General features: G+C 36.5%; 1 protein-coding gene across 3 annotated transcripts; it reads left to right on the plus strand.

Annotated features, from left to right (window-relative positions):
• The first annotated feature begins 3007 nt into the window (after positions 1–3007).
• LOC103928605 (alpha-L-fucosidase 2) lies at positions 3008–8375 on the plus strand. Of its 3 annotated transcripts, none has more exons than XM_048576303.1 (10): positions 3008–3346; positions 4160–4305; positions 4684–5558; positions 5781–5913; positions 6007–6165; positions 6289–6513; positions 6599–6700; positions 6827–6962; positions 7469–7664; positions 7759–8375. In XM_048576303.1, exons 1-10 carry the CDS (start codon positions 3127–3129, stop codon positions 8132–8134), a joined length of 2568 nt encoding a protein of 855 aa, XP_048432260.1. In that variant the 5' UTR covers positions 3008–3126; the 3' UTR covers positions 8135–8375. The 3 variants fall into 3 exon arrangements, with proteins under 3 accessions (XP_048432260.1, XP_048432261.1, XP_048432262.1); XM_048576304.1 differs by having other exon boundaries at positions 3010–3346; positions 7831–8375; XM_048576305.1 differs by lacking the exon at positions 4160–4305 and having other exon boundaries at positions 3209–3346.
• The last annotated feature ends 7693 nt before the right edge of the window (positions 8376–16068 follow it).

Genomic DNA, 16068 nt, shown 5'->3' on the forward strand with positions numbered 1-16068 from the left:
ACATTCCAACACTTTCTATTTGATTCTTAGAGTTCTAAAATAATTTAAAACGCCAAAACCCCTTCCTCCTTGGATTTAGCCGTTCCCCCTATGTATATGAAATTCCTGTAGCGATTTAGAAAGTGTCATGCCTGCCATTCATCCATTGAATTTACTCGAGTGTTCAGAGTTCTTTTTCTCTTTGTTTTAAGTTTTAATGTTTATTTTAGATTGCTTTTCAGTTATGATGAACATGTGTAACTAAGTATCTTTTTAGCTAGAGGGGAATTCGAAGCCATGATCATACATTTTATATAAATTGATTACATCCAGTTATTGTTTCATAAGACAAGAAAGCGATTTACTTATCTGCTTTATAGAAAACTTATTCTTGTATGTTTATTAAGGGTGCACACTTAGTTTGCATACAAGGATTTGATGCTAGAACATAAGGGAATTTCACCTAATCGTTATGAATTGATATTTGTAAGTAGTAAAGGTGACTAGTCATGATTGAGTTAAGTAAATTCTTGGCAGGAGTATCATGCTTTTCATAGTTACAAATGTTTTGTCAATGTTTATGATTTTCACAGAACTTAATGATATTTGAGGTGTATCTCTATCATGCTTTTCATAGTTAGGGAACTTGAGAAGAATAATTTGGTTGACATTAGGAGAATCTAAGAGTTAATTAGTCTTATTCACGATTAATTTGGGGCATTGTCATTCATGGTGTACAGATAGAATAACTGGAAATCAATTTGTATGCATATGATTCATGTGTGGAGAAGAATCCTTTAGCTATCCTTTCAACCATATTTTATTCACAACTTAATTTACTTGTTGCCTTTTACTTTTGTTTTAATTGAATTCATCCAAAATCCCCCCAGTCATTGTTTTCTTTTGATTTAGGTACTAGTTTATGACTTGAAGTTCTCAACCTGTTCGTGAGAATATATTAGAATTTGACGATGATTTTGAAGGAACTTTGAGAAGGAAGATGAAGCAGCCATAATTCAATCCACCTAGTTCTAGTTCCGAATCCGAATTTGAGGCTGAAACTGAAACAGAATCAGAAGAGAAGCAAGACATGGCTGTTGACAATAGAACAATCAAGGAACTTTCAGCCTCGGGATTGGACAATGTTGTTCCCCTTTGCATCCAATACCCTAGGGCAGTTCAAGGCAAAACCGATGAGTTTGAATTGAAGTCTAGTTTGCTGCATCACATTCCTAAATACCATGGGTTGTCCATAGAAGATCTAAACAAGCATCTTAAGGAATTTGAAGTGGTGTGCTCGAGCATGACACCAATTAATGTGGATGGGAATATTTTGAAGATGAAAGACTTTCCATTCTCTCTTTTGGAAAAGGCTAAAGATTGGCTCTTTGAATTAGCACCTGAAACCGTCACCTCTTGGGAAAGCATGAAGAAAGCATTCTTGGAAAAATTCTTCCCAACTTCAAGAGTCATTCTTTTGAGGAAGAGAATTAGTGGAATTCAACAAGGCTAAGGAGAATCATTTCCAGCGTATTATGAGCGTTTCAAGACTTTAGTTGCATCTTGTCCACAACATCAACTGAAGGAGGAGCTTTTAATTCAATATTTCTGTGAAGGACTACTTCCACTTAAGAGACAAATGCTTGATGCTTTAGTTGGAGGTGCTTTAGTTGACAAAACCCCAGTTGTTGCGAAGATTTTAACAGCGAATCATGCCTTGAACGCATAACAATATGAAGGAGTTGGAGAAAGAGAACATGCACGCCCAATCCAAGTCAATGAGGTAAGTACTATTTCAGAACTTCAATCTAAAATGGCTAATCTCTCTATTCTTATATCACAAGTTGTTGAAGGATCCAAAGTGCAAAGTGTAGCTGCATGTGGCATGTGCTCTATGCAAGGACGTCATACTGATCAATGTCCTCAATTAATAGAGAATGGGGGATGGGAAAGTGCCAATGTCATAGGTTATCAAGGCCAAAATCCACCAAGGAGTGACCCATTCTCCAACACCTACAATCCCGGCTGGACAGATCATCCAAATATGAAGTGGAGGGAACCTCAACAAACTCAACAACAAGGCAAATATAGACAACCACCTCCAGGGCTCTATCAAAGGCCATTTGCACCACCACAGCCACCCCCACAACCTTCCCAACCAAATTTTGGTTCGTTAATGGATTATGATAAAATTCTTCAAACACTAACTTCTTTGACTCAAGATTTACAAAACCAAGCTAAAGAGATGGGCAATGTGAAGAATCAAATTGGACAGATAGCATAATTCATGGGACAATTTAGAGAACAAGGCAACCTTCCTAGTTCAACCATTGTCAATCCCAAGGGAAGTTTTGAAAGTCCTAAAGCTATCACTTTGAGAAGTGGTAAAGAGATTGGAACTAATCCAAAAACGTCCAAACAAAGCCACAAAGAGGACGAACAACTGATTAGTGTGAGTTTAGTAAACATAAACCTGCTATTTTATAATTTAAAATAACCTAGAATTCGTATTAAAAGCAAAATTTTACTTAAAACTTCTATTAGAATCAAACTATCATTGATATTAACCACCGCCGTAATATATACCAGGACCATGCCAATCAACATATGTGATGGTAAACAAATAATCACAAATACATATCACAGCAACCCGTGAATGGTTGAGAGAGAATTTTCTGCACCAAAAATAAATGTGGTATTTTTGGGATCCTAATAGATGTTTGACACATATTAAATATATGACGACAAAATTAAAACAAGTTAAAATAAATACGTATCAGTTACTTATTGAGACCATAAACCGTATAGAAGATTTCATCTCATGTGCAGACCTCTAGGCTAGTAGTAGAAAAGTAAAGAGGCTTTGCAAGGCTTTTGTCTTTGCTTTTCCATTTTCCTGAAGCTTTCCAAAGCGAAAACAGGAGAGTAGAAAAGTAACAAATAATGCCGTGATGCGTGGGACCCTTATTACCTTACAACGCGCCCCGACATTAAAGGCCTCAACAAACCAAAACGTTTTCAGCACAGTTTCTGACCCACTCACTCTTTTAACTTCACCCACTACACTTCAGAAACCGACAGTTCCAAACAAAAAATCACAACAAAGTCACAAGCTCTTCTTCTTCTTCTTCTTCCTCTTCTTCTGCAATGGAGGATGATGGTGAGTGGGTTCTGGTACGGAGCCCTGCAGAGAAGGACCTGTGGACCCCATCTTTAGTGGAGGAGGAGGAGGGGGAGAGTTCTAGACCTCTGAAGGTCACATTTTCTGGGCCTGCCAAGCACTGGACTGATGCTATACCAATTGGGAATGGCAGGCTTGGAGCCATGGTTTGGGGTGGTGTGGCATCAGAAACTCTCCAACTCAATGGTAATAAGTTGAAAGCTTTTGATTGCATTGTGTTGATTGTGACTTCTGTTTTGTTGGGTTTTTTGTGTTTTGTGTTTCGTTTGCTTCAATTGAAATGCTTGGTGTTTGGAGTTTATTGTTTTTTCAGGAACTTAGAAATCTTGGAATGATTTACCATTATTAGAGTTAGCTTGTGAGAAGACATAGCCTGTTTGGGGTCTAGGATTGGATTGGACTGGCTCGGATTGGATAACTCTCTGGATTGAAATGGATGTCAAACATCCAAGATGTTGGTTTAAGTAGAGGGTAGAAGATGGATTGTTGATGAAGAAAACTTTTCCCTCCCAACCCTACAATTTTTATGGGGATTGGAATATATGAGTTTCCTTCTTGACTAATCCATCTTCTACCCCGCTTAACTTAGACAGCATTTGAAAGTTTTGCGTCCATTTTTAAATTCAACTTGCAATGAGTCTAGTGAGCTATCGGATCCAATCCTAGACATCAAACGGCATATAGGTATTAAACATGATTCAGGAAGCTTTGTTCATTTGAATTTTCATGAGTTTGTTGTAATCAGACCGCATTTTGATTGCAAATCTGCTTTTTGATTGTAATCGGACCGCATTTTACTCATATGAATTCTCAAACGACTTCATCTTTGGTGGATGAGAAATATGAGAGGGCAACCAGAATTAAAATTAATGCTTAGGATTGTTTTAGAATATTTTTTTTTTCCTTATCATGAAACATTTATTCTCTGTCTCCCTCTCTCTAACACGGAGAGAGTAAGATTATAGTGAAACTCATTGCATGAAGTTTAAATTTCTGTAGAGGACACGCTCTGGACTGGAATTCCTGGCAACTATACCAACCCAAAGGCTCCAGAGGTACTAACAGAGGTTAGAAAACTTGTTGACGATGGTAAATATGTCGAAGCTACTGAAGCAGCGGTCAAGTTGGCGGGAGATCCTTCTGATGTAAGTAACTTCATCAGCTTCAGTGCTTTGTTTTTTTACTCGTTTCAATGAATTGTGATGACTACTTAAGCTCGATGTAATACTGTAAAATGCGGTATATGCAATTCAATCGAACTACTAATTTTTGCTGATAATTGTTCATAATGGGATCTTAATTTAATAGGGTACATAGAGTAAAAATATGTATCTTATAGACATATGTTTTTGAATGTCATTAGTGCCTTGTACGGTAAATGTAGTTTTAGTTAAAGCAGCTAACGGCTTATTTTTAATTGTTATGCAAATCCAAGCTTTGTCTTACCGATGGCACTGGATATTGGATGAGTTGCGTGTCTGCAAGGGTGCTTATGTCTGACATTAATTTCTTGCTTGATGAAGGTTTATCAACCACTCGGTGACATCAACCTAGAATTCGGTGACTCACATCTCAAATATGATGAAGAAACTTACAGCAGAGAGCTAGATCTGGATACTGCAACGGCAAAGATAAATTACTCAGTGGGCGGTGTAGAATATACAAGGGAGCACTTTTCGTCTTATCCTAATCAAGTGATTGTGACAAAGATCTCCGCTAGCAAACCAGGGTCCCTATCATTTACAGTTTCTCTAGACAGCAAGTTACATCATAATTCACAAGTAAATGGTAATAACCAAATTATACTACAAGGAAGTTGTCCTGGCAAAAGGATACCACCAAAATCTAATGACAGTCCAAAAGGGATTCAGTTTTCGGCAGTTCTTGATTTGCAGATTAGCGATGGCAGTGGTGCAATACATCTTTTGGATGACAAGAAATTAAGGGTTGAAGATTCAGATTGGGCTGTTTTGCTTCTTGCGGCCTCATCATCATTTGATGGACCATTTACTAAGCCCTCTGACTCTAAGAGGGATCCAACTTCAGAGTCTCTCACTGCATTGAATTCAATAAGAAATTTGTCGTATTCGGATCTTTATGCTCACCATTTGGATGACTATCAGAATCTTTTCCATCGTGTCTCGTTGCAGCTTTCTAAGAGCTCCAAGAGCAATTTAGGGGCAAAGAAAAGTATGACCAATTTGAATGTAAAGGGAAGTGATGATGCCTTAGTTTCAACTGCAGACCGGGTGAAATCCTTCAAAACTGATGAAGATCCTTCCTTTGTGGAACTTTTATTCCAGTATGGCCGGTATCTTCTTATTTCTTGTTCACGGGTTGGAACTCAAGTGGCAAACCTGCAGGGTATATGGAGCAAGGATATTGAGCCTCCATGGGAGTATGTATCTCTCTCTCTTTCTCTCTCTCTCTCTCTCTCCCCCTCTCTTCAAGGCTCCAAGGGTATCATCCTGTTAGCATGTCATACATGGCACGACTAAACTCACCCTTCCAAACATATTGCATAAACATAGTACATTGACTAATTAATTTGGCCCCCTTGTATTTGTCAGAGGTTTTGGCAATAATTTGAGGTGGTTTTTACTAAACTTTATACTTGCAGTGGCGCTCAGCATCTGAACATAAATCTTCAAATGAACTATTGGCCATCCCTTCCCTGTAACCTAAGAGAATGCCAGGAGCCCTTATTTGATTATACATCTTCTTTATCTATCAACGGGAGGAAAACGGCTAAGGTGGGAACTCTCCCATTCTAGTTTACATTCACAGCCTTAACTTTCGGTGCTCTGTGGATTACTTTTCTTATTAATTCACATAGCACATTTCAGGTGAACTACGAAGCCAGTGGTTGGGTTGTACATCAAGTGTCTGACATATGGGCGAAAACATCACCCGATCGAGGTCAAGCTGTGTGGGCTTTATGGCCAATGGGAGGAGCCTGGCTTTGTACTCATCTATGGGAACATTTTACTTATACGATGGACAAGGTGAGCTCCTGTGCCTTGTACCCTATTGCTGTTAACTCCAACTTACTGTTTATATATGTTGCTTATCTTATTCGACTACAGTTTCTAGTAGGTAAATGATCGCTAATTTTTCTACATCTTTAGGATTTTCTTAAAAATAAGGCATATCCTTTGTTGGAAGGATGTACATCATTTCTGCTGGATTGGTTGATTGAAGGCCGTGGAGGGTATCTTGAAACCAACCCGTCAACTTCTCCGGAGCACATGTTTATTGCTCCTGATGGCAAGCAGGCAAGCGTGAGCTACTCGTCAACTATGGACATTTCAATCATCAAAGAAGTTTTCTCTGCAATAGTTTCTGCTGCTGAGGTTTTGCTCCAATTTTGTGCTAGCAAGGATTCCTACTTTAGCTATATGGACTATTGATGTCTAACAGATATTCTTTAAAAAACAGATTTTAGGAAAAACACAGGATGCTCTTGTTGGAAAAGTTCGCGAGGCTCAGTCTCGGTTGCCACCCACAAAAATTGCTAGAGATGGTTCTATCATGGAATGGGTAAGCTGGAGATTGCACATTCCATTTTTCAGGAATCTGTTTCCTGGTCTTATAATGTCTTATGACACTCTTGTATAGAATCGTTATATTAACTGTAAACTAATATTTATCTCTGTAATATTGCAGGCACAAGATTTTGAGGACCCAGAAGTGCACCATCGACATGTATCACACCTGTTTGGCTTGTATCCAGGACACACAATAAGCGTTGAGAAAACTCCAGATCTCTGTAAAGCGGTCGATTATACGCTCTTTAAAAGAGGTTTGTACATTATAATTGATAACTGAATTTAGATGCAAATTGGGACGACATGAAATGTAGTCGTAATTTGCGTATCACTTGGAAGCCAAACAACTTACTATTACATGAATCTGGATAACGATAACGTTGGATGTATCGATGACGCAGATGCGTTACAAATGAAATTGTAAAGAAAGGTGATAATATCAAACTGAAAGTAGGACTTTTGACATTCAACATTACCCCTTGAGGTTTGGTTTTAGATGATTGATGGGAACACACTTAAATACTACGGCTACGTGAATTTTGTTCAGGCCTTTTGTGATGATCCAATTTAATGGTGTTACAAACTAATGTCTCCTACCTGGAAGATCACCCTACCCAAGAGTTCATCCAACGATGACTAGCTACATAAGACTCTTGTTTACTTCAGGAAACCCGGCATGGTTCTAGCAAACGTAGAACAATAAATGAAAGTTGACATGGTTAGTAACTAAATACTGTCATATTTGTATACTTTAAAACAGGAGAGGAGGGTCCAGGATGGTCGACTACATGGAAGACTGCGTTGTGGGCACGTCTTCACAATAGTGAGCATGCATATCGTATGGTCAAGCATTTGATTGACTTGGTGGATCCAGATCACGAAAGTGATTTTGAAGGAGGACTATACGGTAACTTGTTCACTGCACATCCCCCTTTCCAGATTGACGCCAACTTTGGGTAAGCTGTATAAGTTAATTTTTTGTTGAATCAGTTTCGTGATAAGTTATCTACTTCATATGTCTCAATTCCAACTGTTCATATGCGACAATAGACCTAACACTTCCGTGAGTGACGAAGATCGGTGGCTTGACTGCGATTGTAATTCTCTATCTTTTGGTGCCAGTTTTTCAGCAGCAGTTGCAGAAATGCTTGTCCAAAGCACTGTCAAGGACCTATATTTGCTTCCCGCTCTTCCGCGGGATAAATGGGCAAACGGTTGTGTGAAGGGACTGAAGGCTCGTGGCGGGGTGACAGTCAACATATGTTGGAAGGAAGGAGACCTTCACGAAGTTGGTCTTTGGTCCAAGGACCATAACACCACTAAAAAACTACATTATAGTGGAAGTACAGTTACAGCAAACATATCATCTGGCAGGATCTATACGTTCAACAGACAGTTAAAATGTTTGAGGACAGCATATCTCTGAGAGCAGCATATTATCGTCGAGTTTTGAGGTTAAATTCATCCTATTGATTTATTCCGAGTGAAAGTGGAAACGAAGTCCTTCGTTTCTTCTTTGGTGTCAGTGATTCAGTGTCATGTTCCATTTATTGTGGGGACTTTTTGAAGCTGAATTTAGTTTAGCAAATGAGAGAATAATCCAAGGGGTTTTACTTGTATTATCATTAGTAACACTTCAAAGAATTATCTAAGAGTTGGTTTTTTTTTTTGTTTTTTTTTTTGTTTTTCTCCATTCTTTTCTTGAGTTGTCATTGAATTCCCGGCTCTTTCTGTTTCTGGGAAATAAGAAAATTGAAATTTTAAGCACCATAATTACCATCTTCATTATTAATAGGATTTTTATCGTATGCAAAATCAGGGATAAATCATAGACTGCTTCCAAGAGAACATGGTTATTGTAGTACAAATGGCTCAGGCGAGGTCGATCTCCACATGAATTGATATGAATAATTTATGCTTAAATACAATTCTTAGATAACTATTTGTTATTTAATACAAGTTTAAGAAAGTTGGAATTTTGAATTGAAATAAAAAGTGCAAAAAAGTTAACGTATTAAAAGCAAAGGCAATAACAATAAAAAGAGCAATCGGATTAAAAGAAATCAAATATGAGAAGTACTAGGGTGTAGCCGTCACCTATACTAATTTGGGGTTTTTTTAAATGAGTCCAAAGTAACTAAAAATTGGACCTATTTCAAAAGTCAAAAGTCACTAAAAATTGGACCTATTTCAAAAGGTAGTCTATAAAATTGGACCTATTTCAAATTGTAGTCTCTAATAATTTTTATGTAGTCTTATCAATTACTTATGAGTTAATACAAGCAAACTTCGAATATTAGATTTTCCTTATGCATATTATACTCGTGACATTTAAGCTAAAACGTATATTTAACATGCAATCCGTATGCAAAGTTCTAAAAAATGCTAGGCGCTAGTCAGGCAGCGGGTTGGGGCCTAGCGCCTAGGGGAACCAAGCGGATTTAAGTAAATCTATCATATTTCCTGTAAATACGTATTTGCTTATACTTAAAATATATATAATTTCATCATAAACTACAAAATATAATGCATATATATTATGAAGTATTGGAACATAATGAAAACATGTGAACTAAGGATATAATGTATGTTCATTTAAGTATGCAATAAGTCTCTTACAAATAATTGGAAAAAAAATTACAAAATAAAAGTTATCTATTTTCTGTCTAAGTGAGTTACGACCTAGGCGAGTGCATAGGCAGGTCTGGGCGCGCTAGGCGGTCTAGGTGGACGTCTCAGTAGGTCTAGGCACCCTTTCTTAATTTTCAAATGCCTAGGCATTAATCGGGGCGGTGGCCAACCACCTAGTGCCTAGGCGGGGTCTAGGTAATACGAGACGGAAATTTATAAAACAATGTCGGTATGTGACATTCAGATCAATGACAACTGACGAAAAGATCATCTCTCTCATATCAATTAATCTTTAACATGGAAGCTATATAATATTCCACCTTTTCGAGGTCTTAGAGTCATCCATGAAGGAGACTAATCCCACTAATTAAAATAATGTTATTTCATATGTGGAAGAACATGAAGGAAGGATATGGTGGTTAGCCCCATGATTGGGAAGTTGAGAACCTGTTTATTAATAATATCTCTATGTATGTTGTTATAAATGTTAGCTAAACTCATGAAAGAAGGAATCTCTACCTGCAATAACAGAAACTAAGCAATAATAAGAAAACAATTTGCCCTAAAAATTATAGTAACGATAAAATAATAATTGTTGTATAGGAAACATGCAAGACTCAATAAGTTTTGTAAAAATCTTTTGAAAAACCATGCAACCATTAAGAGCGTGACATTCGGTTAAGTGAACCTATAATTTCCAACCACAAGAAGCATTAACCATTTTCAGGGTGACATTCCAACATGAATTGCACCCAATTACTTGTCTAAACATCATAATGGTGATCAAGCATTAAGATATAATGATAGTTTAAAAAAATGATTAAAAATTAAAAGTAAGCATGCATAATGTCATAAGTAAATTGAAAAGAAACTACAGATTCATGCTAAAACTTGTATCCTCACCCTAGCAAAGAGAGTTAGTTAGACATAATCATAATTGAATATAAAAAAATTATTATTAAAAAGGAAAAATAGGAAATACACCTTATAGTACAAAGTAGCAATTGCCAAAACTCTCTAGCCGAATTCTACAATTCTAAAACTTCTAACTCCTAAGGTTACAAAGCTCGGCTAAATATATACTAATTTAGAATTAAAATCTTACCTAAAATAGGTTTTCCCAAAATCTGAAAATATAATTCAATAAGATATCTTAAGGGTAAACCTAAATTGATAGAAAATCAAATATGTGAAGATTCTTTCTATTTTTTTTTTTTTTTTTTTTTTTGAAAAAGCCCAAAGAGATCATTACAAGGATTAAGAAGTCCGCTTCAATATTGTAGAAAGAAATTTCTCCAAAATACAACATCTTCAATAACTTATGACTCAAACAAGCCCAAAAGGTTCATTTGTCCAGCCTTGTTCACGTCCATTATTTTCGTCGTCACGACCAAACGGCTTGAATTTAAGGATTGTGATTTTGACACAATCTTAATGCCTTAAGAATCTACTCCAATTAGAATTTCTCAAAAAATCCATTATCGTCGAGTTTTGAGGTTATATTCATCCTATTGATTTATTCCGAATGAAAGTTTCGTTTCCACTTTGGTGTCAGTGATTCAGTGTCATGTTCCATTTATTGTGGGGACTTTTTGAAGCTGAATTTAGTTTAGCAAATGAGAGAATAATCCAAGGGGTTTTACATGTATTATCATTAGTAACACTTCAAAGAATTATCTAAGAGTTTTTTTTTTTTTTTTCCCATTCTTTTCTTGAGTTGTCATTGAATTCCCGGCTCTTTCTGTTTCTGGGAAATAAGAAAATTGAAATTTTAAGCACCATAATTACCATCTTCATTATTAATAGGATTTTTATCATATGCAAAATCAGGGATAAATCAGACACTGCTTCCAAGAGAACATGGTTATTGTAGTACAAATGGCTCAAGCGAGGTCGATCTCCACATGAATTGATATGAATAATTTATGCTTAAATACAATTCTTAGATAACTATTTGTTATTTAATATAAGTTTAAGAAAGTTGGAATTTTGAATTGAAATAAAAAGTGCAAAAAAGTTAACGTATTAAAAGCAAAGGCAATAACAATAAAAAGAGCAATCGGATTAAAAGAAATCAAATATGAGAAGTACTAGGGTGTAGCCGCTATAACAATTTTATGTAGTCTTATCAATTACTTATGAGTTAACACAAGCAAACTTCGAAGATTAGATTTTCCTTATGCATATTCTACTCGTGACATTTAAGCTAAAACGTATATTTAACATGCAATCCGTATGCAAGGTTCTAAAAAATGCTAGGCGCTAGTCGGGCAGCAGGTTGGGGCCTAACGCCTAGGCGAACCAGGTGGATTTAAGTAAATCTATCATATTTCTTGTAAATAAGTATTTGCTTATACTTAAAATATATATAATTTCATCATAAACTACAAAATATAATGCATATGTATTATGAAGTATTGGAACATAATGAAAACATGTGAACTAAGGATATAATGTGTGTTCATTTAAGTATGCAACAAGTTTATTACAAATTATTAAAAAAAAATTACAAAATAAAATTTATCTATTTTCTGTCTAAGTGAGTTGTGATCTAGGCGGGTGCATAGGCAGGTCTGGGCGAGCTAGGCGGTCTAGGTGGACACCTCAGCAGGTCTAGGCACTGTTTCTTAATTTTTAAATGTCTAGGTATTAACCGGGGCGGCGGCCAACTGCCTAGTGCCTAGACGGGATCTAGGCGATGCTAGACAAGAATTTATAAAACAGTGTCCGTATGTGACATTCAGATCAATGACAACTGACGAAAAGATCATCTCTCTCATATCAATTAATCTTTAACGTGGAAGCTATATAATATTCCACCTTTTCGAGGTCTTAGAGTCATCCATGAAGGAGACTAATCCCACTAATTAAAATAATGTTATTTCATATGTGGAAAAACATGAAGGAAGGATATGGTGGCTAGCCCCATGATTGGGAAGTTGAGACCATGTTTATTAATAATATCTCCATGTGTGTTGTTATAAATGTTAGCTAAACTCATGAAAGAAGGAATCTCTACCTGCAATAACAGAAACTAAGCAATAATAAGAAAACAATTTGCCCTAAAAATTATAGTAACGATAAAATAATAATTGTTGTATAGAAAACATGCAAGACTCAATAAGTTTTGTAAAAATCTTTTAAAAAACCATGCAACCATTAAGAGCGTGACATTTGGTTAAGTAAACCTATAATTTCTAACCACAAGGGTGACATTCCAACAGGAATTACACCCAATTACTTGTCTAAACATCATAATGGTGATCAAGCATTAAGATACAATGATAGTTTAAAAAAATGATAAAAAATTAAAAGTAAGCATGCATAATGTTATAAGTAAATTGAAAAGAAACTACAGATTCATGCTAAAGCTCGTATTCTCACCCTAGCAAAGAGAGTTAGTTAGACATAATCATAATGGAATATTATTAAAAAGGAAAAATAGGAAATACACCTTATAGTACAAAGTAGCAATTGCCAAAACTCCCTAGCCGAATTCTACAATTCTAAAACTTCTAACTCCTAAGGTTACAAGGCTCGGCCAAATATATACTAATTTAGAATTAAAATCCTACCTAAAATAGGTTTACCAAAATCTGAAAATATAATTCAATAAGATATCTTAAGGGTAAACCTAAATTGATAGAAAATCAAATATGTGAAGATTCTTTCTATTTTTTTTTTTTTTTAAAAGCCCATAGAGATCATTACAAAGATTAAGAAGTCCGCTTCAATATTGTAGAAAGAAATTTCTCCAAAATACAACATCTTCAATAACTTATGACCCAAACAAGCCCAAAAGGTTAATTTGTCCAGCCTTGTCCACGTCCATTATTTTAGTCGTCACACCAAACGGCTTGAATTTAAGGATTGTGATTTTGACACAATCTTAATGCCTTGAGAATCTACTCCAATTAGAATTTCTCAAAAAATCCATTGTTTAGCCACTTTCCTACTAGAGTAGGTTATGCTGCACCTGTAATCAAAATACAAAATGTAAGTATCAAAAATCTCTAAAAGTATATATAAAATCCAACTAAGAATAGGATAATATATAGTGTAATAATGAATATGTTGTAATTAAATACTTAGCACATGTATGATTGTGTAAATTCTAGGTAGGTTGGGTTTAAGATTACTCTTTATTCTATTAATTCTTTCTTATTAGACTTTATATTACTTGAAGAGCAAGTTTCTCACTCCTCATGGTCTATTATACATATAAGGCATTGCATAGGGAAATATATCCTGCAATTTCCCAGCACCTTATTCTCTCCACACTCTCTCTCTTGCCGAGACTTCTGTCCCTTTAGTAAATTGGCCACAATATGTAATCAAGCACGCTCCTAACGTTGTGCTAAGGAATATGAAGGGTATTTTCTACTACAAACTAGTCCAGAATTATCATCACGCAATCCAGAGATTGAAGGATGCTGCCACATGTAGGGTAAAACCCCAACACAGTGGCTGACCCTATCCTCATATATATACCTCCATCTTTACTAAATTTCGATAAGCTTTTGCTACCCCTATAAGCCCTAAACACATTCTTTTCAGAGAAGAACAATATGACCAACAAGAGGGGAAATTTGGGATGGCAGAGTTACTGGTGTTATCTTATAATAGAACTTACGAACCACCGTTGCATTGGTTAAATGCATGGTATGTGACATGCAGGTCCGCTTGTTTTATTATATGAATTAACAGGTCGGGTAATGGAAGTTAAGCTGCATTCATGGAATATAATTTATGTTTGGTAGCATGATATAATTGATTTATGTGAGCATGACATTTGGTTTAGCCTTAACAATTATCCTTGACAAGACTTATATCCCTACTAAGTTGTGGTTTTGCTCACCTTTTACATTTTAGACATTTTAGGTTTGTTACAAGACCAACGAAGGGTGGACAAGCTGAGATTGTGTTAAATGAGTGATTTAAAGATTTTTATTTATTTGTGTACACCTTGTAAGTATTTTGAAGTTATTTTTATATGAGAAGTTTTTTTTTTTCGTTTTTTTTTTCCTTATACTCGCAAGCTGGGCGTGAAATTATTTTTTGCCGACCTTAGATCCAGGGCATGACACTAACGTTAATGCCATTGAGTAATGACCATATGACTGATCTACAACTTACAGAAACAACATAAAAGTACCGAACCCTGCAATTGTACCAGCAAAATAGGGCATTGACATACAATAGCCGGTCTTGGCCAGGAAACCAGTCAAACGAACGAAAACCAGCTATAGGGTAGAGCCTAACCATCTGTCATTAATTTTAGCTAAAGCTATGTATATCAATAAGTAAGAGTTCCTAAAATAATTTCATGTGACTCCGATATATTTTTGATTAATAGGTGTCCCTAAATTTTTTATTTGGTTTTGACCCTCAATCTTTATAACCTTCCATATAGGCCTTTGACCCCTTAAATATATCTATCAAATTTAAAGTGCAAAAAACTAACAGTGTTGATTAATTCGAAGATTGAATTAAATTGACACGTTTTAAAAAATTATGAGACTCGTAAAGTTTAAAAACTTCACAACAAAAGCTATGCCTGTCAATTGAGTAGGTGATTTTTTTATTTTTTGGAAGACTGGAAATATGCATTACCATGGCAAAAGCCAACACTACAAGGAAAGTCCACAGAAGGGACAAGCAAAGCAAAACAAAATAAAGGGCAATGTGAGGGACATCAACCGAGAGACGCTTCCACAAAGGCCAAGAGTCGTCCCAACACACCACCACAGTACAAAAACACTTACAGAGGGCAAGGAAGCCCATCCTTGTTGAGAATGTGAATCAATGAAGATGGGGGTTGTCTGACCCAAGTTTTACCGCACATCTTCATGTTCGTCCTCGACGCCAAAAAGTCCGCTGTCTGGTTGGCCGATCTTGGAACCCAAGACCAGCAACAACCTTGAAAAGAGGTCCCCACACTCAAAATATTTTGAAATATAGGGAACACTTCCCAGCTGCCATTAGAAATATCCCCATTCAAAGAAGAGACTACCTCTAATGAATCCGACTCCACTACGACCCAACCAGTACCGAGGTCAGCTGCCAACTCACACCCCTAAGCATTGCCATCGCGTCCACAAACGCCACCGATCAAACCACAATAGAGAGCTTCTGAGCCACCACAAAATGGCCCTGATGGTCTCTTAACACCACAGCCAAACATGCCCTACCATCTCCCAGGGACCAGCTTGCATCCACGTTGAGTTTGATGTAGGGGTCAGTAGGGGGACACCAATGAGAAACAGACCTGGTAGGAGCATGGATAAACTGAGCAATAAGAGAGCTTGGAGCCTTTGCCTCCCAAAAATAAGCAACAGCGAAAGAAATAGCATGCATCACCTGGGAAGGGACAACAACCGTAGCATTAAAGACATAATTACACCTAGCCTTCTAGATGTGCTAGCAAGAAAAAGCAATAACCGAGAGGATCCTCGATCTATCCTGCTGGTGCACCATCCCTAATAATTTGGAGACTAAGCTGACCACCAAACCAAATTGGCGCCACCCAGGGACAAAGAAAAAGCATATGCATAACTGATTCTTCCTGATTCTTACAGATTGGGCACACTGGAGCGAAGACCAACCGTCGTAAGAATAAACCCTTCATCGTGAACAACGCGTCAATAACAACTCTCCATATGAAGTTGAGAATTCTTGGGGGTGCTTTGATGTTCCAAACAGCCCTCCAGAGCAAATTATCCATAGAGA

This window comes from the organism of the source record quoted next, unplaced genomic scaffold, assembly GCF_019419815.1.
Source record: "Pyrus x bretschneideri cultivar Hongxiangsu unplaced genomic scaffold, Pyrus_bretschneideri_v1 Contig89, whole genome shotgun sequence".
NCBI classification, from domain to species: Eukaryota; Viridiplantae; Streptophyta; class Magnoliopsida; order Rosales; family Rosaceae; genus Pyrus; species Pyrus x bretschneideri.

Excerpts from the sequence above, each read along its gene's own strand:
- LOC103928605 (XM_048576303.1), top strand. The coding sequence starts at position 3,127 with ATGGAGGATGATGGTGAGTGGGTTCTGGTACGGAGCCCTGCAGAGAAG. Across the intron at positions 4,306-4,683 it reads TGGCGGGAGATCCTTCTGAT|GTTTATCAACCACTCGGTGA; the intron begins GTAAGTAACTTC and ends TGCTTGATGAAG. Across the intron at positions 6,963-7,468 it reads TTATACGCTCTTTAAAAGAG|GAGAGGAGGGTCCAGGATGG; the intron begins GTTTGTACATTA and ends ACTTTAAAACAG.